The sequence below is a fragment of the Schistocerca nitens genome, chromosome 11, assembly GCF_023898315.1.
Source record: "Schistocerca nitens isolate TAMUIC-IGC-003100 chromosome 11, iqSchNite1.1, whole genome shotgun sequence".
In the NCBI taxonomy this organism is placed as follows: Eukaryota; Metazoa; Arthropoda; class Insecta; order Orthoptera; family Acrididae; genus Schistocerca; species Schistocerca nitens.
The window spans coordinates 188,161,476-188,189,128 of record NC_064624.1 but is presented as its reverse complement, the minus strand read 5'-3'; the positions used below and the strand labels follow the sequence as shown (position 1 = coordinate 188,189,128).

At 39.7% G+C, this 27,653-nt stretch overlaps 1 protein-coding gene across 1 annotated transcript in view; it reads left to right on the top strand.

The window, feature by feature from the left end:
* Positions 1-27,653, top strand: part of LOC126212987 (zinc finger protein 492-like) — a 78,410-nt gene that overhangs the window by 7,537 nt on the left and 43,220 nt on the right. Inside the window, exon 3 of the mRNA XM_049940528.1 lies at positions 12,731-12,817. Coding sequence (XP_049796485.1) covers positions 12,731-12,817 — 87 coding nt within the window. The remainder of the gene's footprint in view (positions 1-12,730; positions 12,818-27,653) is intronic.

Sequence of the window (27,653 nt, the reverse complement as noted above, 5' to 3'; positions counted from 1 at the left end):
CATTATTGATTTTAATATTAAAGATTGTAGTTGTACCCTGTGATTTCAATACACTACTGTTCTTTTCATATGATGCACATTTCGTAAACAAACATTATAGGACTAGAAAATATGATTGAAAATAGCAGTGTAGGAAAATGCTGAAGTGCAAGGTGCTAATAAATTTTCGAATGTGTTGTCACTGATCATTCATATAACATTTAGATCACTACCATTGAAATGCACCTCACTGCCTGTCACTGAGGTGGTCACTTTCTGAAAAGAACGAGTCATTTATTCTTTAAAAGTGACATAGACTTCAAAATGTGGTACTTTCTTGTAATATATCTAGAACTGTCTTCTTAATCTCCGACCGACTATCACCTCCTATATCCATTTGAAATTGCTTCTTGTCCTCATGCCAGTCTCCCTCTACACTTTTTACCCTCACATATCCCTCCGTACCAATTTGACTATTTCTAGAAGGATGTGTGCTATTAACAGGTCCCTTGCTTTAGTGAAATTGGTCCATATGTTTTTCTCTCATTTGTTGTTTTGACTACCCATCTAATCTTCAGCATCCTTCTGTAGTACGTTTCGAATGCTTCCATTCTCATCTTGTCTGAATTGCCTATCATTTATGTTTGACTTCCATACAAGACTGCACTGCAGATACCTTCAGAAAAGACTTCCTAACACACAAATTTATATTAGATGTGAACAGGCACACGTTCTTTGATATTGCTATTCTGCACTTTTTCTTTCTTACTTCAGCCATTGTCAGTTATTTTGTTGCCCAAATAGCAAAATTTGTCTACTACTTTTAGTGTCTCATTTTATAGCCTAAACTCCACATTACCTGATTTATTTCAGCTAGATTCCATTGCTTTGGTTGATGTTTGTCATACAATCTCTTTTCAATATACTAACCAGTTTTGCTGTTCCAATGCCTACCTCCCACACATCCCTTCACTGACAATTTCAAGTTGCCTGTTGTGTTTGATAGAATTAAGTTGTCATTGGTAAACACAGAGTTTGTTTTCCTTTCCAAATTTGTCTAGATTTCATTCATGTCTTCCTCGTACAGAGTACATATCAGATGTAGGCTACAAGCCTGTCTCATTTCCTACTCAATGCTTCTCCGTCATGTCTTTCAACTCTTACAACTTGAGTCTGGTTTCTGTGAAAGTTGTAAACAAACGTTTGCTTCCTGTCTATTTATTCTGCTGCTGCCGAAATTCCAAAGAGTGCAGTCCAGTCCACATTCTCAAAAGTATTTCAGTAAATCTGCGAAAGCTGTAAACACAATTTTGTCTTTCTTTAACTCATCTTGTAAGGTAAGCCATAGGATCAGTATTGCCTCATGTGTTAAATGTTTCTGGTACCAAAAGTGATCTTCTGTAAGGTTAACCCTCTACAAGTTTTTCCATTCTTGCAAGCATGACATATTAATCGGGTGGTCTGATAATATTCACATCTGTCAGCACCTGCCTTTCTTCGAATTTGAATTATTACATTCTTGTTGAAGTATGACTGTACCTCAGCTTTCTCATATCTTGCACAAAAGTGGAATAATTTCGACATGGATGGCTTTCTCAAGTATCTAAATAATTCTGAGGGAATGTCATCAACTGCAATGGCCTTGTTACTACTTCACTCTTCCAGTGTTGTATCAAATTTTGCTCATATTACCATATCTCCAATCTTATCTATACCTGCTTCCTTTCCCCTTTCTACAACAAGTTCGTTCCCCTTTGTCTTACAACCATTCTTGTTTAGCCATATTCCATGTCCTGTCAACATCATTTCATAAATGTCTGTATTCCCTTTTGCCGGCTTAAATAACTGCATTTTTGTATTTTCTCTTCTCATCAATTAAATTCAGTATGTCAGGAGGTGCCAAGGTATTCATACTAGGTCTTACTTTTTACCTATGTTTCCTGGTGCCTTCACTGTTTCATCTCAAAGCTGCCTATTCATCATCTACTGTATTCCTTTCCTCTATTTATCACTTGTTGCCTAATGCTCATTTTTAAACCATCAGTGATTTTTGGTTCCTTTAATTTATCCAGACTCCATCTGCTTAAATTCTACTTCTACCATTTCTCTGTGTTATTTTGCAGTTAATAAAAACAACTCTAGCCAGTCCACATCTATTACTGGAAATATTTTGTAGTTTAAAATCTGGTTTTGAAATCCCTGTTTTTGCCTTTACATAATCTGTTTGAAATCTTTTGGTGTCTCCAGGTTATTCCACATACACAAACTACTTTCATGATATTAGAAACAAGTGTTTGCAGTGACTAATTCATGCAATGTGCAAAATTGTACCACGTGGCTTCCCCCTTTCATTCCTTTCTGCCATTGGTTATTTTCCTGTTATTTTGCTTATTCTTCCTGTTCCTACTATTGAATTTCATTCCCTTCTAGAATTGGTTTTCATGTTCCTTAGCTACTGAATAATTTTTTCTCATCAAACTTTTCCCTTCTGCTGGTCTAGTTGCCATACAAATTTCTACCCTTGTATTTTCTTCATTCCGGTTTCAACTATGGCAGTTAATTGACATTGCTGTTGATAATAGCTTACTCATGTTTCTATTTTCTTACTCATTACTAGGCCTGTCCCTAGATGACCCCTATTTGATTTTTTGTTGGAAACCCTGTACTGACCTGACTAGAAATCCTGTCCTTTCTGCCACTGCGCTTGAGATCTTATTGCAACTGAGTACAACCTATCCATTTTTCCTTTTTAAACTATCTAACCTTCCTACACTGTCGTCGTCGTCGTCATCTGCTTCTTATTCAGTCCAGAGGCTGGTTTGGTGCAGCTCTCCATGCTACCCTATGCTTTGCAACCTTCGCCATCTCAAAGTACGTACTGCAACCTGCATCCTCCTGAATCTGCACAGTTTATTTATCTCTAGGCCTCTCTCTACGACTTTTACCCTCCAAGCTGTCGTCCTATACTAAATTGCGGTCCCTTGATGCCTCAGAACGTGTCCTACCAACCGATCCCTTCTTCTAGTCAAGTTGGTCCACAAATTTCTCTTCTCCCCGTTTATGTTACTAATCTCCTCATTAGTTACATGATCTACCCATATAATCTTCAGCATTCTTCTATAACAGCACATTTCGAAAGCCCCTATTCTCCTCCTGTCTAAACTATTTATCCTCCATGTTTCACTTCAATATGTGGCTACACTCTGTACAAACACTTTCAGAAATGACTTCCTGAAACCTAAATCTATGCTCGACGTTAACGAATTTGTCTTCTCCAGAAAGGCTTTCCTTGTTATTGCCAGTCTACATTTTGTACCCTCTCTACTTCGACCATCATCAGTTATTTTGCTCCCCAAATAGGACAACTCATCTACTACTTTAAGTGTCCCATTTCCTAATCTAATTCCCTTGGCATCACTGATTTAATTCATCGCTGTTCCTCTTACATCCTCCTTTCAAGACACAGTTCATTCGGTTCAACTGTTCTTGCAGGTTCTTTGCTGTGTCTGACAGAATTACAATGTCATTGGCAACCCATAAAGTTTTTATTTCTCCTCCATGGATTTTAATTCCTAATCCAATTTTTTCTTGTTTCCTTTACTGCTTGCTCAATATACAGGTTCAATAACATCAAGGGATAGGCTACAACCCCGTCTCACTTCCTTCCCAACCACTGCTTCCCTTTCATGCCCCTTGGCCCTTATAACTGCCATCTGGTTTCTGTACAAATTGTAAATAGCCTTTCATTCCATGTGTTTGACCCCTGCCACCTTCAGAATTTGAAAGACAGTATTCCAGTCAACATTGTCAAAAGCCTTCTCTCAGTTTAAAAATGCCAGAAACGTAGGTTTTCCTTTCCTTAATCTATCTTCAAAGGTAAGTTGTAGTGTCAGTATTGCCTTATGCGTTCAAACATTTCTATGGAATCCATACTGATCTTCCCCAAGGTCGGCTTCTACCAGTTTCTCCATTTGTCTATAATGAATTCGTGTTAGTATTTTGTACCATGACGTATTAAACTGATAGTTTCGTTGAAACTTCCTGGCAGTTAAAAACTGTGTGCTGGACCGAGACTCGAACTCGGGACCTTTGTCTTTCGCGGGCAAGTGCTCTATCAACTGAGCTACCCAAGCACGACTCTCGCCCCGTCCTCACAGCTTCACTTCTGCCAGTACCTCGTCTCCTACCTTCCAAACTTTACAGAAGCTCTCCTGAGAACCTGCAGAACTAGCACTCCTGAAAGAGTGCTTCTTAAAGTTTGGAAGGTAGGAGACGAGGTACTGGCAGAAGTGAAGCTGTGAGGACGAGGCGTGAGTCGTGCTTGGGTAGCTCAGTTGGTAGAGCACTTACCCGCGAAAGGCGAAGGTCCCGAGTTCGAGTCTCGGTCCGGCACACAGTTTTAATCTGCCATGAAGATTCATATCAGTGCACACTCTGCTGTAGAGTGAAAATTTCATTCTGATAATTTGGTTATTTTCACATCTGTCAACACCTGCTTTCTTTGGGATTTGAATTTATATTCTTCAAGTCTGAGGATATTTCACCTGTTCCATACATCTTGCTCACCAGATGGTAGAGTTTTATCAGGGCTGGCTCTCCCAAGACTGTTGGTAGTTCTAATGGAATGTTGTCTACTCCCTGTGCCTTGTTTAGACTCAGACCTTTTAGTGCTTTGTCAAACTCATAATGCAGTATTCTGCTTTCTCTTCTTGGCTTAGAACTTGTTTTCCATCTGAGCTCTTGATTATCATACAAGTGGTTCTTTTCTCCAAAGGTCTTTTTAATTTTTCCGTAGGCAGTATTTATCTTAACCCTAGTGATAATGCCTACCATACTAAGATATCTAATACTCCACACACTGACACATAGGCTGCCTGTCTTGCTTTTCCTGATAACATTCTCCTGGGTAGTCTCTGTCTGTAGATCTGAATGGGGCATTTTTTAACTCGAGAATGATCCTAGGATAATTTTGTACAGTAGAGATGCATGATCTTGAGAACATAAACACACAGCTACAGTTTACCTTTACTTTCAACCATGTCCAGTATTGGCAAATGAAGTTTGTTAATGCTACAAGGCCAGGTCAGTTGATCTTCCAGACCATTGCTCCAGCAACTACTGGAAAGGCTTCCCCCCCCCCCCCCCCTCCCCCTTGAGGAAGCATGGGTTAGCTTGATTTCTCCACAGATAATACTTAATTATGGTTGCACATAACATACTGTTTTCAGTATCGTTGACATGCTAGCAACCCTACCTCGGTAATGTCCATGGTATGTTTGAGGTGGTGGCTGTATGCTATATTGTTTAAACTACTGTCTTTGAGCAGGAGAAATAGTTGTAGCATACATATTTGTAGAATTACTTTCCTATCTGTATAAACATAAATAACAATTCTGAGAGACTTAATTGATACACATACAAAGAAAGATATGAAAACTGTTGCTATGTCTCAGATTTAAGGCCGTAACTCCTGGTTTAAGGATCAGTTACTTTAACAATTACCCTAACCAAGCATGCCTCCAGGCCTGCCAAAGGGACGTCACTTGTTTCCTCATAGATTTTCATCTTAGGTGAAGCAGTATGACACAGTTCTCCATGAAAGTAGAAACAAGGAATGCATTTGTGATTGGGTGATTTCTGGCAAGTATAAGAAATTTATTATGTAGTTGTCTGTAGCAGAGTGCATAGGTAATTCTATAATAATCATAAAGTTGGTGGTTCAGATCACACTAATAGCAACCAGTTCTTTTAGTTTTATTTAAATTCCATATGAAAAACGAATGGCAATTTTTATTCATGCTGAATCAAAATTTATGAAAAAGTTAATTTAATTAAAAATTACATAAAAATGCAAGTATTGTTGAAAAATTAAATTTTGGTACAGAAATTGAAATAATCGGATAGGAAATAAAGTAATTTCCCACAAATGTATCAAAATCTTTGTTTTAAAATGTCATGTAGACCTAATGTAAAAAGATCTAATTTTTACTAAACCATTACAATTCAGTGTTTGTTAAATTTGCAATTTGTTAGTAGACATTGAATTTTTTTAAAAGTAGAAGAAGTTCGTATTAGGAGATTTGAACGAGCAACTTTTACACTACTGCACTTTTATGCTATACTCTCAATTACCAGCAACTGTGTTAATAAGTAGGAAATATTTTGTAGTTGACAGCACTCGGAAATCTTCTGATTTTAAAAGTCAATTTTTTTAGTTGTTTGATAATGGCATAGTGCTGGTTTAGGAAAGTGATGGTCCAGCACTAAACTCCATATACTATGAATCTGAAGGAAATTGAGGAGGATGATCTGTAAGATCCCCTTTTCAGTCAAGTTCTTATTGTCACAGTGATGTGTCCATAATGGTTAAAGTGACAGCCCATAAAACGCAAGAAATCCAAGTTTATCTCATCAATGTGGCCCAAATAAATTTTTACATGTGTTACATAGAAGATTTTCTAATGTTAACCATAAATTAGATCACTTCGTGAGCATTCCTGATTAGCTGAAATCATCTGGTATTCAAAATTGTATTGGCTGACTGCATTGCAGCAGCACTGTGAGTGAACAGAGCAATCAATGTTACTTAATCAATGACTGTAGGATCCATTTTTATTCTTGCAGAGGAACTGTTTCCTTTCCAAAATCATCATATCGGAGAAAAAATTATCTGATGTTTAGGTCTCTAGCTCCAAACATGTTTCCTGCGCCTCTTTTTACAAATGGAAATGACATGTGCATTTCTCTATTTCCTTGAGAAGCCATTGTTCCATAAAGTAACACTTCCATTGCCAGAGGTTGTTGTGCAACATCCAGGTGTTTTATTTAATCTGATGGCTGCCCCTTCAGGTCTAGCGGTCTACTCTGTGTAGATTAAGTTTGGTTTTACCTTCTCCCTCCTGTCGCCACCTTACTCAATTATATATCTGTCATTTTGGCATCCATGCTGTAGTCGAAAATGTGAAATGCATTGTAATTATGTCTTTTTGTTCCTGTCTTCTCTTTCGCTTCTGTGTACAACATTGTCAACAAGCATTTGTAGAGATGCCTTGGGTCCATTTTCCAACATTTTTGTTCAAAAGTTCTGGGATTTCGTTTTTTCATTTCATTTTTTCCAAGATATGGACTTGCTTATAGATTAATGGAACACTTCTTACATAAGCTGTGTCTTGATGGTTCTTATATGTTCAGTTTTGGTTTGCAATGGGAAACTAGTAGATTTGGCTTCATTTGAATCTATTATACAGATGCCTGCTGCCATGTAACTGTGTTATGTTGTTAAACAGATGCAGGTCCTCACTGTATTCCACAACATTCCCCATAGTTGGGTGGTTTGGCTATTATATAGTTTCTAATAACTTTAACAGGTTTGTTAGGCAGAAGTATATTCTTTTCTTTCAAAACTTGTTTTTAACAGTAGTGATCTGTGATGCTTTAGTAGTCTAGTGCTCAGGATCCAATATCTGTATTTAGAGAATTGATTATTTTGGGCATGTCTATTGCTAACACAAAAAACATTTCCCTGTTGTGTGGGTTTTCTAAGCAATTACACAGGCTAATTTTGGGATAACATGTTTTGTAGATTTTCACAGGAATTTTTGTTCTCACAGCTGTGGCACTGTCACAGGACATGATTTTGAGATGAATGAGTTCAGATTGTCCTCTGGAAATTTAGATCTTCATTTTCTGTGAATTACCTAAATCTCTTCAAGGAAATGGAGGGACAGTTCCTGATGAAAGGGTGTGGCTCATGTTGTCTGTTTGCACAACCTCATATCATGTTGTTCTTCATTGACATAATTGTCCTCCACATCTTTTTCCCACACTCAATGCATGCATTTCCAATTATGTAGTTCCCAGGTATATATAAAATCCTGTCACTGTGGTGTGATAGAGGAATTTGTATACATTATTTGCCAGACTATTTCTTAAGCATTAATCTGCTATGATGGGTGGAGGTTGGAACTCAAATGGTTATTCTTCCACCTCACACTTAAAAATTACTTTTTCCTCACATTTGATACTTAACTGCATGCAGATTATTTCAAATTTCAGTAACATGCAATGAGATAAATATAGATTTATCTCATTGCACATTACTGATTTTTCATGATGATAAATGTGTTACTGCCAGTGTTCTGTGGTGCATCTTTGTGGTGGGTCCTCTGTATGGAATATGAGATTTTATAGCTAATTATTTCTAGTTTTCCTTCCAGTGTTGTGTGTACAGTGCTACTGTTAATGAAACTCTAGACCTTGTCTTGAATGCTTACACATTTTTCTAAGAGTAAGACGATTGCTTATTGAATGTATAAGTGTGAGGCTACAAATTCAAGTGTTTCGGGTTAGGTCCCAAGTATAACCTGTCACTTTTTCATGTCTGGAAATTTTCTATGTGGAAAATGACAATTTCCATTCCAGTGTGATGCTGTAGGTCCTCGTGTAACTTACTGTGCTAGTGAGTTCAGAAGTTGGAGGAAGCCAGTGGCATACCACATCCAGTAAGACAGTGCATGCTAGAGCACTAATGTGTTACTAACTACCTCCAGTTTGATGAAAGCTTTACGTCTACTTTGGGTTTGCATTTAGTTTTTGTGACATTTGACGTGTATTTTATTCAGTACCAAAATTAGGTGATCCACACTTGATCTGCATTTACCCGCGTATTGTCTTTACAGGTGGTTTTCTAACCTAAAAAATGCATTTTGCATGTAACCTACTATTTGGTTAGCTTCTTCTTGACCATAGTGCCCTCATGGTCTTTAGAGGCATACCCTATCATCTTCCGCCGAATAACACAGGTCAGAAAATAGGGAACTAAGATTATCATAAAATAAAATAAAAATGTTCTTATTGGAGCCTTCAACTTGGCACAGGCATAATAGATAGTGATTGGGACAGGAAGATAAACATTGTTTTCTATAAAGTAAAGAAGTGTAGTTTGTGAGTGGAGTTCTACAAAACGAACATGAAATTTTGTTGTGCAACAACATTGTTTCATTGGTAGATTTGCTGATTGGCCAACCAAACTCACAGGAACATAATTTAGTTGCAGATGATAATCTATCAGTACATAGAAAAATATTGAGGATCATACATAACCCAGCCGTGTAGAAAAATTAGGTAATGATAGAACACCACATCTCAGATGGAACCTTGGCGAACACAAGATGCTGATATGTCTCTTGTGCCATGTACATTTATACTCAATATATTTTGTTTCTCTAATCTTGTTACATAAATAACTTCTCGTTGCAAGTATCATTTGATGATGTAGAGATATGCATCACTTCTCTGTAGTGGTATGTATTGCCACATTTCTTCACAGTGGTGCGTATCACCACACAAGGCTGCTGTTTGCTTGACAGTCTTGGATTTCCCAGTGATGAGCAACCCCTCACTGCTTGATTGGATGCTGCTAGGAGGTATTCTTCAGGCCCAACAGGTGAAGTGAGTTGTGTTGGTTTGGGTGTCCAATCAATAACACTCATCACATCTTGTCTCTTAATGAGGGAAACATGAATAATCTTGCAGCCAGTGTCCTCCCTTTCCTTTTAGCTGAAAAAAGTCAGCAATGTCAAGCACATTGGAAAGCTTATGGGCCTGTGGTATTTTGACTGGAACCCCAGGGGCTTCTGTTGTTTCTTAGTCATTGCCATGGAGACCTGGTAAGTGCAGGTACTTCCGATGTACGTATGTTACTTTGAAATGGCTTTAATGTGCCCATATTAATAACATAGTTCCTAAAGCAAACAACTCCTGTGGAGAGGTTTTTAGCTAAACTTTACAAATGATGGTCCACGTACTGCACTTGGTTATGGTAAAAAGTAGATATTTGTAAAATGTCTCTGAAGTGGTTTGGTGGCATGCAACGGGAGGATATTACATCATAGAGAATGCACAACTGTTAACCAGCTCAGTCATGCTTTTAACATACAACATAATCAATTTTGTGTATGGCCTTTCCTTCACAGCAGGCTTTTGACACATGCTGATGATTCTGTTAATGTTATATAATCATATATGTGTTTATACGGAACACATGTGCAACTTTTGATTTTGAAATTTTATTAATAATTATGTCTGGTATACAAATCTTGGATTTGGTAAGTAGTATTGTGTGGATAGTCCTGTCTTCATGTTCTTTTGGTGCTCACAAGAGGTTCTTGTATTGGGGTGTAGAGCAGTATTTCACTGCCTGTCTTCAAATATTAAGAGCTTTCTCTCATAGGTGGAATCTATGTTGTGACAGACTGATATATAGCCTACTCTGAGTTTTAGGTTAGCCTGGAAACTGACAGTTATCTTTTCCACTATTTCCTGTTTTTGTACAGAGTCCTGCAGGATACAAATAAATATCAGAAACGAAAGAGCAAAAATAGTTGCTGAAAACCCAGTGTTACATTATGTGTTACATGTTTTTTTTTGTTTGCCCCCTGCAAGCAGGTTTTTTTTTCTTTTTTTCTTTTTTTTTTTTTTTTTTTTTTGAAAATTCAGTTTGATCTCAATCTAGCACTTGATATGTCAAGGTCGTAGTTAGGTTGAATCCTGTGTTTGACTTGCCATTGAATCAAAAATATTATGTCATTGGCTACACAAATTGGCTTTGCAGCCATCATAGTTTCCCATTACAGCCTGCAACATGTGTTACTAATATACACTTTGTGGTTAGAGGGGCAGGGGGATGGCCCATCAAAAATTTGTACCAACTTTCGTTGGATTGTAATTTTGTTAGTGTTGCAGGTGCATAACTTCATTTCTTGTCTCAGGTGATTTTTAACTTTATGAATAAGAACTTTGCAAAGAACTTATTTGGCTTCCATGTGCAGAACATAAAGAAGTTTGATGCACTGAACTACCTTACTGCATCAGTGTTTCCGCATTCACACTTGGCAAAAACAAAGTGCCATCTTCAAACTTACATCTGTCAAAGCATCTGCTTCCTGCACTCATGTACATTGCACTGTGACTCAACCCACACTGCTGTTAATACTAGTTTTTTTTATTGTGGTGGTGTGTGACATCATAACATGGTGTCAAATGACCCCTATGTCATAATTATAATCTGTTGTATGAATAAAATTAAATTTCATGTAATTTAAAGTTCTGGTGTTAGGCAATTGTAATGGATACATTCAAATGTCTAAATGACATTTGGAGCCCTCATAAACAGCCAGTTCTGTTTTCATGTAAATTTTATTTATAATATATTGATTGAACTAGCCTGAAAGGGGGGCTGGAAGGACTGAAACCATACAAAAAAGAAGTTAACTTAAATTCTGAGATAAAAATCAAGAAATGCTGTTGTGATGTATGTCAAGAGATTTGATGTGAATTCCATTTGAACTAGTTGTAGTTCTGACTTCCAATAAATATTAGTAGTATCAGGTATAATATCTAAAAAGGAAACAAAAAGTGAATATTTGCGGTACATAGTGAGATCTGACATAGTAAAAATAATTTAAATAACAGGGTAGAGGAATAAATTTAAAGCAAATCAAACACTGTAACAAAAAGGTTGGGTTACATAGAACTTACTTTTGTTTTGTAAGATTTTACGTTTTACTTTATGAAGGAGTTTCCATCTGAACCAGTCAGTCACATGTAACGAGAGAGAGCTTGCAGTTGATCTTGGACTTGCGAAGAGAGTGGAGAGTTCAATGGAATTGCCTCACAAGATTGAAGCCATTGACCATACCACACACTTCACCAAGCATTTTACAGACAATTGACCAGTTTCGCCTGCTCCTGTGCACTAGGAACATGAAAGGTTCTGGATTTGTCTTCATACATAAGGCATACAGTTCAGTTTAGTAATGTTACTGGAGTTTCTCAGTCATGCAATTGCAAATATATTAATAATAATTGATGTTGCCATCTACATAAACACTGCGAGTAATCAGCATCTTCCATTCATCAGCAAATGTAGTGAATTTCTATGCACATAAATTTATCCAATTCCTCACAATAATGAATCAACTTTGCAGTGAAACAGTAGAAATTTTAAAAATTTGTCACATAATATGATGTATTCAATGATACAGAAATTTCTACCTGCTTACACAAATCCTGATGTGCGCAGTGGCCTGTGTCAATGCTGGTGACTGTAACCATCCCCAGCAGAAATGCCTCAAATAAAATTACAATGGTGGCACACTATTTAAATGTTCAAATAAAGCATGAAAATGGATGATAGTGGTACTGGTGAAAAGGAGAAAATTGTCATGATATTTTAGATAGTGTGTGGTGTGTAAGTTTGTCTTGAAATGAAATGGTATTATATTAGTGCATTTATCTGCATGAACTGTCTACCCACAATAACATGTCTCCCTTACAAAGTGAGGAAAATTTTAGTTGAGAAAACTAACTGTGTGTGTGTGTGTGTGTGTGTGTGTGTGTGTGTGTGTAGCAGCTGCTTGGTAAGGATAAAATGATTTCTGTTATTTGGTTGATATCTCTCTGATGTGTCTACCTCTAAATTAAACAGAGCTTTAGTTTCAAATGTTTGTCGTGTATGATTGTTGTGTATTATTGTTTTTCTGACATGTTCTGCATCCTGTAGGACCTCAGCAATATGGCTCAATTAGAATGAAAATAAATCTAATCTAATGTGACAGACATTTTCTTGTTACCTAAGGCCAGCAGGGGAATACATCTGACCACTAGCTTTTTAGCCCCGCATGTTTTGTAACCACCACTCAAGTGCAAGGGACAGATGCTTTGAATATGCCATCATTCTTTCTTTTTTCAGTTTCTTGAAGATCCACTAAAGATGCCTAGTCTTCATATAAAGCATGACCCAGAACTGAAACAGGATTTGGATTGCACTGAACATTATGTAAGTTTTCACAACAGTGATGCATTGTGCATGAAGTACAGTATTAATATCATGAAATGCAAATGGGTGCAGTAAATCTCGGTGATCATAACTGATGAAACATTGAAACCTAGGATAGTAGCACTTCTCCAGAATTTTTATAGAATTTCAATTGACTGTAGGTATGTTGTTCTCTTGTGTTTAATGGTATTTGAATAAAACTTGTAGGAAACTAAGTTTATTAACTGTAAACCATGGTAATTTTATTGTAAATGTAAATAATGAATGCCTCAAATTTGAACTTGGAACAAATGTACCAAAGAAGACTCTCCTTTGCAGCAGCTGTCAATTAATTTGTCTCTGTCACAGTTCTATAATAGAAAAAGTGTAAGAGGTAAAGCAATCAACCATAAGCAGTAAGTTATCAGCTAAGTGTTGTATTTGGCATACATTTCTATTTGCTGAAGTATTTGAAGAAAAACAGCCTGCATTACTGGAATAGTGTGTTTGCTCTGTGTAAGGGCTATGGGTTTATCCAGTACACATGGCATAAATTTACAGTGTAATGGAACATTGCTTTTCCCAAACATTTTTCAAAGTGAAAACATGATGATAGCAAGAATGTTTGTAAATAGCATTAATTTTAGTACATTATGGTGATAGTCAGTGAAATTCCATATTTATTTGATTAACGATCACCATAGTGTACTAAATTTATGCTATTTACAAAAATTTGTAACACCTCTTGGATATCTTTTTTTGGTGACAGTAACCAGCTCTGTGGAGTGAGATCAGTTGTGGTGAGTGTTGGTATTTTTACTAGGTAGACGTGATTGGAAAATGAAAAGAACGGAAACATTTGAGATGGCGCATTAGAAAATGCTGCTGAAAATTAGGTGAACTTAAGAGGAATATGGAGTCCTCAGCTGAACTGTCAATGAAATAAATGTATGGGAAAACTGATTAAAGGAAGGGACAGGATGATAGGATATGTGCTAAGACATCAGGGAATAAAGTAGTCAGGTGTGTTTCCATGTCACTTGAGGGGGAAATGTTGCTATTACACATGTCAAATAAGAACTTTAAATGGAGTTTAGTTAATTTCTATGTTTGTTACGCAGTCAGTAGTGGAACCTTGTCAAGCACTGCAACAGTACATGGCATGATTTGGGCAATATACTATTTATTCCAATATATATCTTGCAAAATGATAGTAGCGACAAAATAGGAGGCATTAGTGCTAATATAGATGCTTTCTGGCGATTGTTGTTCCCAATCACCACCTTCAAATGGAATAGGAAAGCATGAAGTAATGCACGTAGTGGTACCAGAAGTACCCTCTGGCATGCACCATTAGGTGACGTGAGTGTGTGTGTGTGTGTGTGTGTGTGTGTGTGTGTGTGTGTGTGTGTGTGTGTGTGTGGCCAGGGATACGTACTATTATCACACATTTGTTATGGGTGTGTGTGTGTGTGTGTGTGTGTGTGTGTGTGTGTGTGTGTGTAGCCAGGGATACGTACTATTATCACACATTTGTTATGGGACACATTTGGGAGAGGTTATGAGAGAATAAGGAACCCATTTCTTAAAGGTCACAGTACTTGTACGCAATGATTGCACAGCACAGAGTCTGTTGCAAAACAAGAAAGTTAGGTATAGTAAGCAGATGGGCAGGGACAATAGCACAGATGATAATGAGAGTGAGAGATTTACAGTAGATTTAGTGCACACACAAGTTTGGAGAAAGGAGGTGGTGGTGGTGGTGGTGGTGGTGGTGGTGGTGGTGGTGGTGGTGGTTGTCGTCATCGTTGTCGTCGAAGCGCTTTCAACATAATACCTTGGAAATTAACAGTGATGTATTGAATGGGGCTTGGCACAGCCACGGCAGATTCCAAAGCTAGAATGGTTGTTTGTAGCATCCATGAAAGTTGGTCTGTAGAGCATTACCCGAGGAAACAGGTACGGTGGTTCTTTCTTCTGGGGTGGTGCAGTGTGTGCCACTACACACTGAATTTCATGTTTGCCACCCTGGAGAGCTGTTGACACATGGGTACAACGTACAGCTGAATATAAAGCACTAGAACCTTAGTACATCACTAACTTTGATAGTATGAAAATGATTGTGTGTAAAATCACAATCAGTACAAGTAAGGAAATTTGTTTGAAAGTAAGAAGAGCAGAACAAGAATACATCGTCCAGAAATATGTGTCAAATGCCTGAACTCAGTTGAGCTAAAGCTGTGAGTGTGGAACAAGTTAACTTGATAAATGCGGGCAACAGTAGGCAGGCAAAGGCTGTAGACAAATGAAAGAGATGTGTGGATAGGAAAAGCACAACACTGCAACTCGAGGGAAACTGTTAGGTCACAAATGATGGTTAGGGTCAGTAGGTGCTGTGCTGTGAAGTATACAGTGTAGGAGAGAGCTGTTAGTGTCTCTGCAAAGAGCACAGTAAAGTGTACCACAAGGTGTAATCATGGGAATGTGGGTTAGAAAGGCTGATCACCAAATTATGTCCTTTTTATACAGATTTGCACTAGCTGTATTAATTTGAATATGCTTTAATATACTTGAAGATCCATTGGGAGTATCTTGTAAGTGATTCTGTCAGTGAGGATTTCAGACTAAATTTGGGGTAGGATGATCTTCAGAATATTGCAAGCATTCACATCACAAATATTGCATGTAGAATGAGAAAAGTCATTGGCTAATTGAAATAAACATAGATTGTGAATTTACTAGAGATCAGCAGTATATTAGTAACCAGCTGAGTACATAACATTGCCAGGGTAGCTATTTATTCCAATCTGGTAGGCCATCTTCGCCCACATTCATTACATCTCTCCTCTGTCACTCTTTCTTGCCCACTATTTTTCTGTCTCCTTCTCGCCTGCTCTCTCTGGCTACATTGTCCTGGCCCTTTCTCTCTGCCCCTCAACTCCTCCTTAAAGTGTGCAGTCCACCTATGAGCTACCTTGCAAACAGAATGACATTCCTGTCTTAATTACGATGTTGTGCAGACATAGTATTGCAACTACCACGTTGAAAAATAAGGTAATGCATTAGTCAGCAATGTGAACCACATATCTGGCAGTAGTAGGAATCAACTATTTCTAATGAATAGACACAGCCATGTTAAAGTTGTGCTCAATGCTATGGGAGGGTGGAAACTTGTTAAAAAAATTATTTTGTTGTTGTTGTTGTTGAGAAAGCAAAGGCATCACAGTGGCAAAGGGTGACAGAATACACAAAGCAGATTTTAAATGTGCATTTTTATGTATGCAAGTTATGGCAAAAAGTATGCAATACTGAGATGAGCGGAATTGGAATACCTACGCCAAAGGTAAAAGAGCATCATGTACACAATATGAATGCCTGGGCAATGTGAAAAATGTGTTTTATGGCAGAAATTCTGTGGGGTTATGAAAATACAAAAAAATACCAACTTTGCTAGAGGTTGACAGCTTATTTTCAAGAGAAATGGACTTCAGAGCTAGTAAACAGTCTTGACACAGGGATAGGAGAACAGACTGATGCTGCTGTCATTTAAAGTGCTGGGTATCTCACCCCAAAAACCATTTGTCATGGCGGCGTTTATTCCATGTATATCAACAAATTAAAACCTGTTGAAAAGATTTCACCTTGTGAAGTAGCACAGAAGAGGTTTGTGGTTTTGATCCTACTCCACAATGAATTTTTCTTCTCTTTTCCTCTATACTTTCTGTACTGTCAAACTGGACGACAATTGATAGCGATCTTCAGTGTATGTCATGATAGGAAAATCAGTATCTTACTTTTCGTTGCACCATGAACGTTGCATGAAGGACAGCTTGCCACAGATGTGTTTAATTTTCAATAAATTTAAGAAACAACTTACATCAGGGACATTCTGCATAATTTATTTTCTACATCAATTTTACAGCCATTAACCAGTATCAGATTCAAATTCAGCTTTCTTAACCCTTATTTTCAGTCATGTATGCCAACACATAATGTAAAAGTAAGTATGAAAGTAGCATCAAATGTACAAGCTATGGAGCCCCATTGTGATACTACAGCACTCTTAGCAGTGTTAGTGAATTTACTGGGCCGTGCAGGATAAGCCGAGTGGTCCAAGGCCATGGATTGTGTGGCTGATCCCGGTGGAGGTTCGAATCCTCCCTCCCTCGCGTGTGTGTGTGTGTGTGTGTGTGTGTGTGTGTGTGTGTGTGTGTGTGTGTGTGTGTGTGTGTGTGTCCTTAGGATAATGTAGGTTAAGTAGTATGTTAGCTCAAGGACTAATGACCTTAGCAAAGAAGTCCCATAATATTTCACACACATTTGAACATTTTTGCATTTACTCTTGTAATAGGTGGTAGATAATTTCATCTCATGTGGTTACCATGCATGAAGTTGCTGCATGACACTCAGCAGTGTGAACAGGTTTACTGTAAGATAGCTGGCAGCTTAAGACACATTACCAACCATTATTCTCCAACCCCAATATGATCCACGGCCTCCAATTCTGAGGAAAATTGTTCCATGAATGAAATTTGTTTTTACAGTGTATCTGTGTGAACAAATTATCATGCATAAACAAGGCAACACAGTTTCCAAACATATAAATTACAATAGATTTTTATGAAAATATTAGGCATATTACCGAAATGGCAAGTGGCTTACTTTGACAAAGTCTGGATTCATGTATATTGTTCTATGATTAACTACTGCTAGAGTGATATCATCCAAAGAACGTTGTCAAACAGTGCCTGTCTACATTTATTTTGTTGTGCAGTGATTGACATGCAGATGTGTAGGGTGTTGCATGCTTTGCTTTTCACAGATTCCACACTTTCACCATTATGTCCACACACTTCAGTTCTTAAAGCATAAACGTGGCAGTACTATGGAACAGACTGTGACAGAACTAGATCACTCTTTTCTTAAGGTACAAGAGCTGTAGACACAATACCTGAGCAGCCGGTTGCAGACCAGTGAGTGACCGACATTGAACTTGGGATGACAGTATTATCAAAATGCAGTGCGACTGCAGTCTGCTGCAAACAAATAAGAATTGAATAGGGCAGCACACAGTAAGTGGACCAAACATTCAATATAAGATGACAGTTACTGGAAGATGTGTCATTGTCTGTTACGGATTAAACAAGATTTGCTCCCCAAATAGGAAAACTTATCTACTACTTTGTCTCATTTCCTACTCTAATTCCCTCGACATTGCTGATTTAATTCGACTACATTCTATTCTCTTCACTTTGCTTTTGTTGCTGCTCATCTTATATCCTCCTTTCAAGACACAGTTCATTCTGTTCAACTGTTCTTCCAGGTCCTTTGCTGTGTCTAACTGAATTATGATGTCATTGGCAAACCTCAAAGTTTTTATTTCTTCTCCATGGATTTTAATTCCCAATTCCAAATTTCTTGTGTTTCCTTTACTGCTTGCTCAATATACAGGTTCAATAACATCGGGAATAGGCTACAACCCTGTCTCACTTCCTTCCCAACCACTGCTTTCCTTTCATCCCCCTCGGCCCTTATAACTGCCATCTGGTTTCTGTACAAATTGTAAATAGCCTTTCATTCCCTGTATTTGTCCCCTGCCTCCTTCAGAATTTGAAAGAGAGTATTCCAGTCAACATTGTCAAAAGCTTTCTCTGAATCTACAAATGCCAAAAACGTAGGTTTGCCTTTCCTTAATCTATCTTCGAAGGTAAGTTGTAGGGTTAGTATTGCCTCACGTGTCCCAACATTTCTACAGAATCCGAACTGATCTTCCTCCAGGTTGGCTTATGCCAGTTTTTCCATTCGTCTGTGAAGAATTCGTGTTAGTATTTTGCAGCTGTGACTTATTAAACTGATAGTTTGGTGATTTTCACATCTGTCAACACCTGCTTTCTTAGGGATTGGAATTATTATAGTCTTCTTGAAGTCCGAGGGTATTTTGCCTCCCTCATACATCTTGCTCACTAGATGGTAGTTTTGGCAGGGCTGGCTCTCCCAAGGCTATCAGTAATTCTAATGGAACGTTGTCTACTCCCGGGGCCCTGCTTAGCTATTTTTCTCTTCCTTTTGATCTCATTTTTGAGACGTTTGTATTCCTTTTTGCCTTCTTCATTTACTGCATCTTTATATTTTCTTCTTTCATCAATTAAATTCAATATTTCTTCTGTTACCCAAGGATTTCTACTAGCCCTCGTCTTTGTACCTACTTGGTCCTCTGCTGTCTTGACTATTTCATCTTTCAAAGCTACCCAGTCTTCTTCAGTGTCAGGAATGAGGCTAACAATTCAAACACCCTGCCAACTGCACCACAGTTCCTCATGATTTCATGTACTAGAGATGGCCAGTCCTTCACAATGGTAAATCCGTTTCTAATTCAGGAAGGTGTTGATGCAGTTGCCAGCCCTGTGAAATCCTGCTCTCATTTATGGAATGAGACTTCGCTTTTGGATAGTACTCCTGATTCTCAAGAATGACAACTGCTTGCTGCTTTGCTTCTCTATCACATCCTGTTTGTGTTGAGGCCTATAGAACTCTGAATTCTTTCTGTGGTTGTGTTTACAGTAGACTGCTCAATGGTCCGACAGAGGTCGAAATCCAAACATACCTCTCTGACCAGGGTGCCATTGCCATCCAATGGGTGATGAAAAAGGTAGGTGCCTCCTTAGTATTCACACACACTCTTTTTGTCAGCTTTGATAGAATGGTGCTTCCGTCCAAGATCAAAGCAGGCTATGAAGTTACCACAGTCCAACCATACACTCAGATCCTGATGCACTGCTACCAGTGTCATCATTTCAACCACACTGGAATGTCTTGTAGACATCCAGCCAAATGTGTAACCTGTGGTGGTGATGCGCACAAGGGCAATTGTCTGCCTTCTTGTCCCTGCCATATCAACAGCATTGATCACAGTGCCGCCACCTCTTGAAACTGTCCCATGTATCTTAATGAGAAGGCTGTCCAGGAGATCCAGTTAAAGGAAAAAGTTCCTCACTTGGTCGCTCAAAAGTTATTGGCCAGTCACAAACTCTGTCTTCTACTGTATGGTACTTGCAGTACCGTTCTTGCTATATCTTGCTCTACGAAGGACACAGCCACGCAGACATGATACCTGAAATTCATCTTTGAGATTGTGAAATCGCCCAGTGTCATGGGAGCATCATCATTCCCTCGTCCAGCTGTGCACCAAGCCACCAAACTCTTGCCTCACGGGGTGAAGTCACCAGCTACACAACTGGCGGGCTGGAAAGGACAGAAGGAATACTCCGTTGAAGACGCCATACGTTGCTCCAGCCAACCGCCATCTGAGTCTTCCTCTGCTAAGCAGAAAGATCTGAAGAAGACCAACAAAGGCAAAAGGTCTTTTCCTTCGCCAACTCAAAGATCCTCTTCAGTGGTGTCACTGCATGATACCTTGGCTGGCCAGCCTGTGTGTTGCCGGTGTGCACCACCAGCTATTTCTCTATGTTTTGACTCTGCAGGCTGGCAGCGTAACAATGCCGACACTTCCGTAGACTAAATGGAACAGGATCCTCATGGTTCGGTGCCCTGTAGCAGTGAGTAATTACAGGATGGCACTCGGCAGCCTCTGAGGTGACATCCATTCATTGTTTCCTTATCATGACACCTCCAATGGATGTTCGTGGCCTTCAATCCTACAAAGAGGATTTACGGCTGCTTTTAGAATTGCATTATCCACTTGTACTCTGCCCTCAGGAAACAAAATTATGTCCTCACGACCGCATTGAGGTTTTGCATTTCTTCGTGGGTTGTTTTGACCTTCGCCCCAAGGTCAGTGTTCTATCTCATGGGGGAGTTATGCTGCTCATAAGGGAAGACGTTCATAGTAAACCCATCTCCCTTACAACCCGTCTTCAAGCAGTTTCAGCTCGCCGTTTCCTTCCTCACTTGACCTTCTCTCTTTGTACCACTTCTATCTCTCCATCATTTGATGTCACCAGGGCAGACTTCCTCGGCTTACTCAGCTTATCGGGCAGCTACCTCACCCATTCCTGCTACTCAGCAGCTTCCATGCACACCATCCCTTTTGGGGTTCTCCCAGAACCTGTCAAAGAGGAGCCCACTTCGCTGACGTTAATCAACTTAATCTCTTCGGTCTTAACACAGGAGCACCTACATTTTTTCCGACTTCTCACACACCTATTTCTATTTGGACCTATACGTCTGCACTGCCCAGCTTGCCCATCATCTCGACTGGTTTGTCCTTTCTGACACTGACTTAAGTGACCATTTCCTGTGTGCTATCCATATGCTGACTCCTACCTCACCTGCATGCACACCCAAATGGCAGCTTACTAAGGCAGACAAACTTCACTCCTCCATCGTGACCTTTGATGAACAAGGTTTCCCCAGTTGTGATGACCAGGTGGAATACCTCACAGCCGTTATCCTTACTGCTGCAGAACGTTCCATTCCTCGCACTTTCTCTTTACCACACTGTATTCTGGTCCCTTGGTAGACAGAGGCATGTCAAAATGATGCAATTCGCATGTGGAGACGTGCTCTCTGTGTTTTCACCTATCATCCTAAGATGGCAAACTGCATTCATTGTACAGAGATGTGTGCACAGTGTCGTGTTCTTCGGGATAGCAAAAAAGCTTGTTGGATTTCATTCACAAGATATTTTAAAAGTGGGTCAACCTCTCTGGGACCAAGATCCATTCTCCAATTTCCGGCCTGACAGTAGCAGATCAAGCTATCATGGACTGTATTGTGATTTTGTAACACCTTGGTCCGCCATCTTGCGGAAATTTCGAGCTTTTCCCACTATTCTTCTTCTTTCCCCCATCGGAAACGAGCAGAGGTGGCTAGGGCAATACCCTTCTCTTCTCAAAATGGGGTGTGCTAGAATGCCGCCTGTAACATGAGGGAGCTAGTTCATGCTCTCACTTCATCCCGATCCTTTGCCTCGGGGCCATATGCTGTTCACATTTAGATATAGCAGCACCTTTGTCTTGCAGGCAAGCACTTGCTGCTTAATATGTACAATCGCATCTGTGCAAAGGGCACATTTCGCCGACACTGGAGTGAAGTCACTGTTGTACCCATACCTAAGCCTGGTAAGGACAAACACCTTCCTTCTAACTATGTCATAAATGGTTTTCTGCGGAAATCCCAAACTTTAGCCGTCTTTTTCAATTTGGAGAAAGCCTACCACACCTGCTGGAGGATTTTTATCCTCTGCATTCTCTACACGTGGGGCTTCCATGGCCGCCTGCCCTATTTCCATGAGGAATTTTCAAAAGACAGAGTTTTCAAAGTACATGTGGGTTCTGTCTTGTAGAACACGTTTTTCCAGGAAAACGGTGTGCCTCAGGGTTCCGTCCTGAGTGTCGTCCTCTTTGCTATTGGCATTAACCCTACAAGGCCTGTCTCCTACTAGGCACCTCCAGCTCCATTTTTGTTGAAGATTTTTCCATCCATTGCTGTTACCCATTGGCCAGTCTCACCGAGTTGGATGTTCGGTGATGTCTCGGTCGTTTTTTCTCATGGAGTGTTGATAATCGCTTTTGTTTTCCACTGACAACAGTTTGTATGAATTTTTAGCATGCAGTTGGTGTCTTCCATGGTATTTACATCTTGGCCCTGCTGCTCTTCTGTTAGTTGAAACTATGCAATTCCTGTGGCACTTGCTCGACAGGAAACTTTCTTGGTACTCCTATGTGTCTTTCCTGCAGCCCGCTGTATGCAGCCCGCTGTATGCAGTCCCTCAATGTCCTACATGCCCTCAATGGTACTTCCTGGGGTGCAGACCATGCCACCCTCCTCGATTTCTACTGGTCCCTTGTCTGTTCGAAATTAGACTACAGGTGCTTTGTTTATACATCTGCACGCCCATCACTCTTACACCATTTCAATACTATCCACCAGCATGGCATCCATTCTGCCACTGGCACATTTTACACTAGCCCAATAGAGTGTCTATATGCAGAAACTGCCGAACTGCTGTTGTCCTACTGCTGTGGCTTTCTCCTGAGCAGGTATGCATGCCATTTGTGTGCCATGTGTGGCCACCCATCCAGTATTCCTTCTTTGATGACTCATTTGATTACCAGTATGGGTCGCGTTCCTCTGCTCTGTTACCTCCTGGAGTTCGTTTTTTACTGTTGCTCTGGCAGCTTAACTTCACACTACCTGCAACTTTCCCAGTGTGTGTGAATCCTTCACCATCTTGGCTTTGTGTGGTGGCCCATGTTCACCTTGACCTTCATTCACTTCCTAGGGACACTACTCAAGCCTTGCTTTGTTGCCTTCAGTTTCATGACCCTCGTATGGTACGCCATGATAGTACCTTTGTGTGCACTGATGGTTCTCGGGCCGACCATGGTGTCAGTGCGCCTTCATCATTGGCAATGTTTTTCAGTATCGGTTTTCAGCACACTGCTGTGTAGCTACAGCAGAGCTCCTCGCCCTGTATCAAGTGCTGGAGTATGTTCAGTGACAGAGCCTTTTCGATTGTAATCTGCACACTCTGTCAGCGTCCTTCAAAGCCTCTGTGCAATGTACATTGTCCATCCCTTAATGCAATGGGTCCAGGAAAACTGTCACTTGCTCACACTTGATGGAGCCATGGTGATGTCTATGTGGGTTCCTGGTCATGTCGGTCTGACAGGAAACATGGCTGCTGCTGCCAAGGCTGCAGTCTTCGTACCTCAGCCCCCTAGTTTTTATGTTCTCTCTGATGATCTCTGTGTTGCTGTCTGTCATTAGGTTGTGTCACTTCAGCAGTGTCATAGGACCTCCCTTCGTGGGGATAAGCGCCAGGTTATTAAGCATCGGCTTGGACAACCTCCTCTCAATCATCCTGCCTTGAGAAGGTCATTTTAACCACGTTGTGTATTGGGCACTGCCGTTTTAGCCATCAGCATTTGTTAAGTGGCGCTCCCCCACCACTTTGTGCACATTGCGCCCAACTTTCAACTGTCTGCCATTTCCCAAGGGAATGCCCTTCTTTAACCATTTACGTGCCCACTTGGTTGTGCAGTCTGAGTTATTGGCTGTTTTTTACTTAGCAGATGACGTGTACACTGTCGACTACATTTTACTTTCTATCCAGCATAGCAATATGGCAAAGGCCATTTAATTTAGACCTCTGTTTCTCTGTGGTGTATTTTGTAGTCCTTTCTCCATGACTTCTCTTCTGTCCATTGGGATTGATGTATGGTCACTTTTATCTACTCTCTCTTTCTCCGTGTTTCACAGTTTTGATGAGGACACACATGACCCCAGTAGTTTTTGCACCCCAGAACAAAACAAAACACCAGCAAACATGTCTGTAAACAACCAAAACTTTATTTTACAACTTTATATTGATTGCATATTAGACTACCCTACACATACACTATGATCAAAAGTATCCACCCAAAAACTTACGGTTTTCATATTAGGTGCATTGTGCTGCCACCTACTGCTGGGTTCTCCATATCATCAACCTCAGTAGCTATTAGACGTAGTGAGAGAGCAGAATGGGGTTCTCCGCAGAACTCACGGACTTTGGACATTGTCAGGTGATTGAGTGTCACTTGTCATAAATCTGTATGCGAGATTTCCACACTCGAAAACATCCCTAGGTCCACTGTTTCTGGTAAGGTAGTGAAGTGGAAACGTGAAGGGACACATACAGCACAATAGCATACAGGCCAACCTCACCTGTTGACTGATAGCGATCGCTGATAGTTGAAGAAGATCGTAGTGTATAATAGTCTATCCAGATCATCACACAGGAATTGCAAACTGCTTCAGGATCCTCTGCAAGTACTATGACAGGCATAAGGTGAGAACTTGGATTTCATGGTCAAGCGGCTGCTCATAAGCTGCAAATCATGCCGGTAAATGGTAAACGACGCCTTGCTTGGTGTAAGGAATGTAAACATTGGATGATAGAACAGTGGAAAAAGTTGTGTGGAGTGATGAATCACGGTGCACAATTTGGCAGTTTGATGGCAGGGTGTGGGTATGGCGAATGCCCGGTGAACATCTTCTGCCATTGTGTGTAGTGCCAACAGTAAAATTCAGAGGTGGTGTTGTTGTGGTGTGGTCGTGTTTCTATGGAGGGGGCTTGCACCCATTGTTGTTTGGCATGGCACTGTCACAGCACAGGCCTACATTGATGTCTTACGCATCTTCTTGCTTTCCACTGTTGAAGAGCAATTCGGGGTTGGTGATTACATCTTTCAACATGTTAGGGCACTGTTCATAATGCACGGTGTGTGGCGGAGTCATTAGACAACAATAACATCCCTGTAATGGACTGACATGCACAGAGTCCTGACCAGAATCCTATAGAGCACCTCTGGGATGTTTGGAACACTGACTTCATGCCAGGCCTCGCCGACAGACATCGATACCTCTCCTCAGTGCAGCACTCCATGAAGAATGGGCTGCCATTCTCTAAGAAACCTTCCAGTACCTGACTGAACATATGCCTGCGAGAGTGGATGCTGTCATCAAGGCTATAGGTGGGCCAACACCAAATTGAATATGAGCATTACCAATGGAGGACACAATGAACTTGTCATTTTCAGCCAGGTGTCCAGATACTTCTGATCACATGGTGTATCTTTTGTTTTGGTCTCATGTATCTGGGAGTCACTGTAAAGGTCTTCACCTCTTAGGTAGTTCCACACAAGCATGAAGTCATGTTCATATCACAGCCCACATTTTCTCACTACATGCAAAATATGGGACCCAGCTACTGGAACAAGTGGTGGGTTCCTCCATTATGAAATACTTTCTAGAAAATGATCTATTGACACATAATGAGCAGAGACTCAGAATAGATTGTCTTTGTGAAACATGACTTGTTTCATATTCATATGTAGTGATGAATCCTAGTGTAGCGTATCTCAAGTTGATGCCATAATTTTAGATTTTTAGAAGGCTGTTAACATCATTTGTCATAAATAGCTTCCAGTCAGATTATGTGCCCACAGATTGTTGTCATAGTCATGGCACTAGATTTGTCATTTTCTGTTAGTAAGGTCACAGTTCGTAGGAACTGACGGGAAGTCTTCTAATGGAACTGAAGTAATCAGTTGGTTCCTCAAGGAAGTGTTATAGGGCATCTTTTGTTCCTAATTTATATAAATGAGATAAGAGACAATCTGAGCTACTGTCTTTGTTTCCAGATGATGTTTAGTTTCTAGTGAATTCATCAGATGAAGACAAATTTCAAAATGATGTAGACAAGATATGTATGTGGTGAAAAGAGTGGAAACTTACCCTAAGCAATAAAAAAGTTTGGTCCCCTACATGAGTTCTAAAAAACTCAAATTATGACTAAACAAAAGTTCGCCCAAATTTAAAGACATTCAGATTGACAAAATTGTTGGAACTAAAGTTATAAGCAAATTCAATTACAAACATAATATGCAAAATGTTGGGAAGAAGGTAAATCGAAGATTACATTTCGTTGGCAGATATTTAGGATGAGCAACGTACGCGGAGGACAGCCTACACTGCCCTCACAATGGGAAAGCTCAAGGAAGGGCAGCAAGCTTTGTATTATCACAAAGCATGGGAGATGGAAATGATATGTGAGCTGGGACAGCAATCAAAACAAAGAAGTTTTTATATGTAGCATGATCTTTTGATGTCATTTCAATCACCAACTTTCTCTTCCAAATTCCAAAGCATTTTTTGACTCCCACCTACAAAGAGAAAAGTGACCATCATGATAGTATAAGAGAATACAAAGCTTGCACAGGAAGATACTGTTCATAATCCCCCACATTGTTTTTGAGAGTAGAAGAGTAGAGAAATATTCTGAAAGTGATTCTATGAACTTTCACCAAACACTTGTGTGAATAGCAGAGGTATCATGTAGATGCAGATTTAGATGGACAAGCACTTTAACTACTTGCTTGCTGCACTGTTGGTCAAGGTCTAGTTTTTAGCATGTCCTTAATTCTGTCTCATGGTTCAAATAAACCAGTGTTCATTTGTGCTGCTCTTCATAGTATATGTTCAGTATCTCCTGTTAGTCCTGTTTGATACAAGAGCTCCATGCTTTGGCGTTATACTAGAATGGGTTGTAAGAGTTCGTAGGCAATCTCCTTTGAGGCTCGTAATGTTTTCTCTGTAGTCTGCCACTGAACTGATGTCTACTATTGGCTTTACCTGTAGCTAAGCCTTTGTGATTGTTGAATTTCAAATTCCTAAAAATTGCTACATCCAGATATTTGTATGAGTGAACCATTTCCAGCTGTGTCTCATTGACACTCTAGTAGTGGGATCCTACATTTTTTGTGAAGTGTAAAATTTTACATTCTGAGCATTTACAGCAAGTTGACAATCTTAGCACTATGAAATCTGATCAAGATGTGACTACTTGTGGAGCACTTTCCTTGTATAGAGTGAGAAAATTTAAACTATGTCCTATTTGTAGTAGATAAGAATGTGCAAGCAACAAAAAAATTAGAAATTCCCCGCTTTTTATTGAATGATTGAACTGTGCCACACTGATTTACCACTGGTGTGGTTTTCTCTGCCTTACCACAGCATAACATAAACATGAGAAGTAAATGGGAACAGTCTTGGGTTGCTCTGGGATAAGAAAATATTTGTTTTATACCGACAGCAAGTGCAGATTTAATGTTCTGCACAAAATGAATTCGTATGTAGTTCCATTTTTCCTTGCATGTGGACAAAATTATGAGCTTGCTCCTAAAGTAACAGACAGGAAAAATGAGTGAATTACGTCATATACAGCTTGTAGGCCTACGTTCAGTTAGAGATTTAAAGCAATCAACCACACCATGATGAAGGCACACTAGTCTGGATCAATAATTACAGAGGAAGATTTCATGAATGATAGCTCTTTTGTTAATCTGTAACA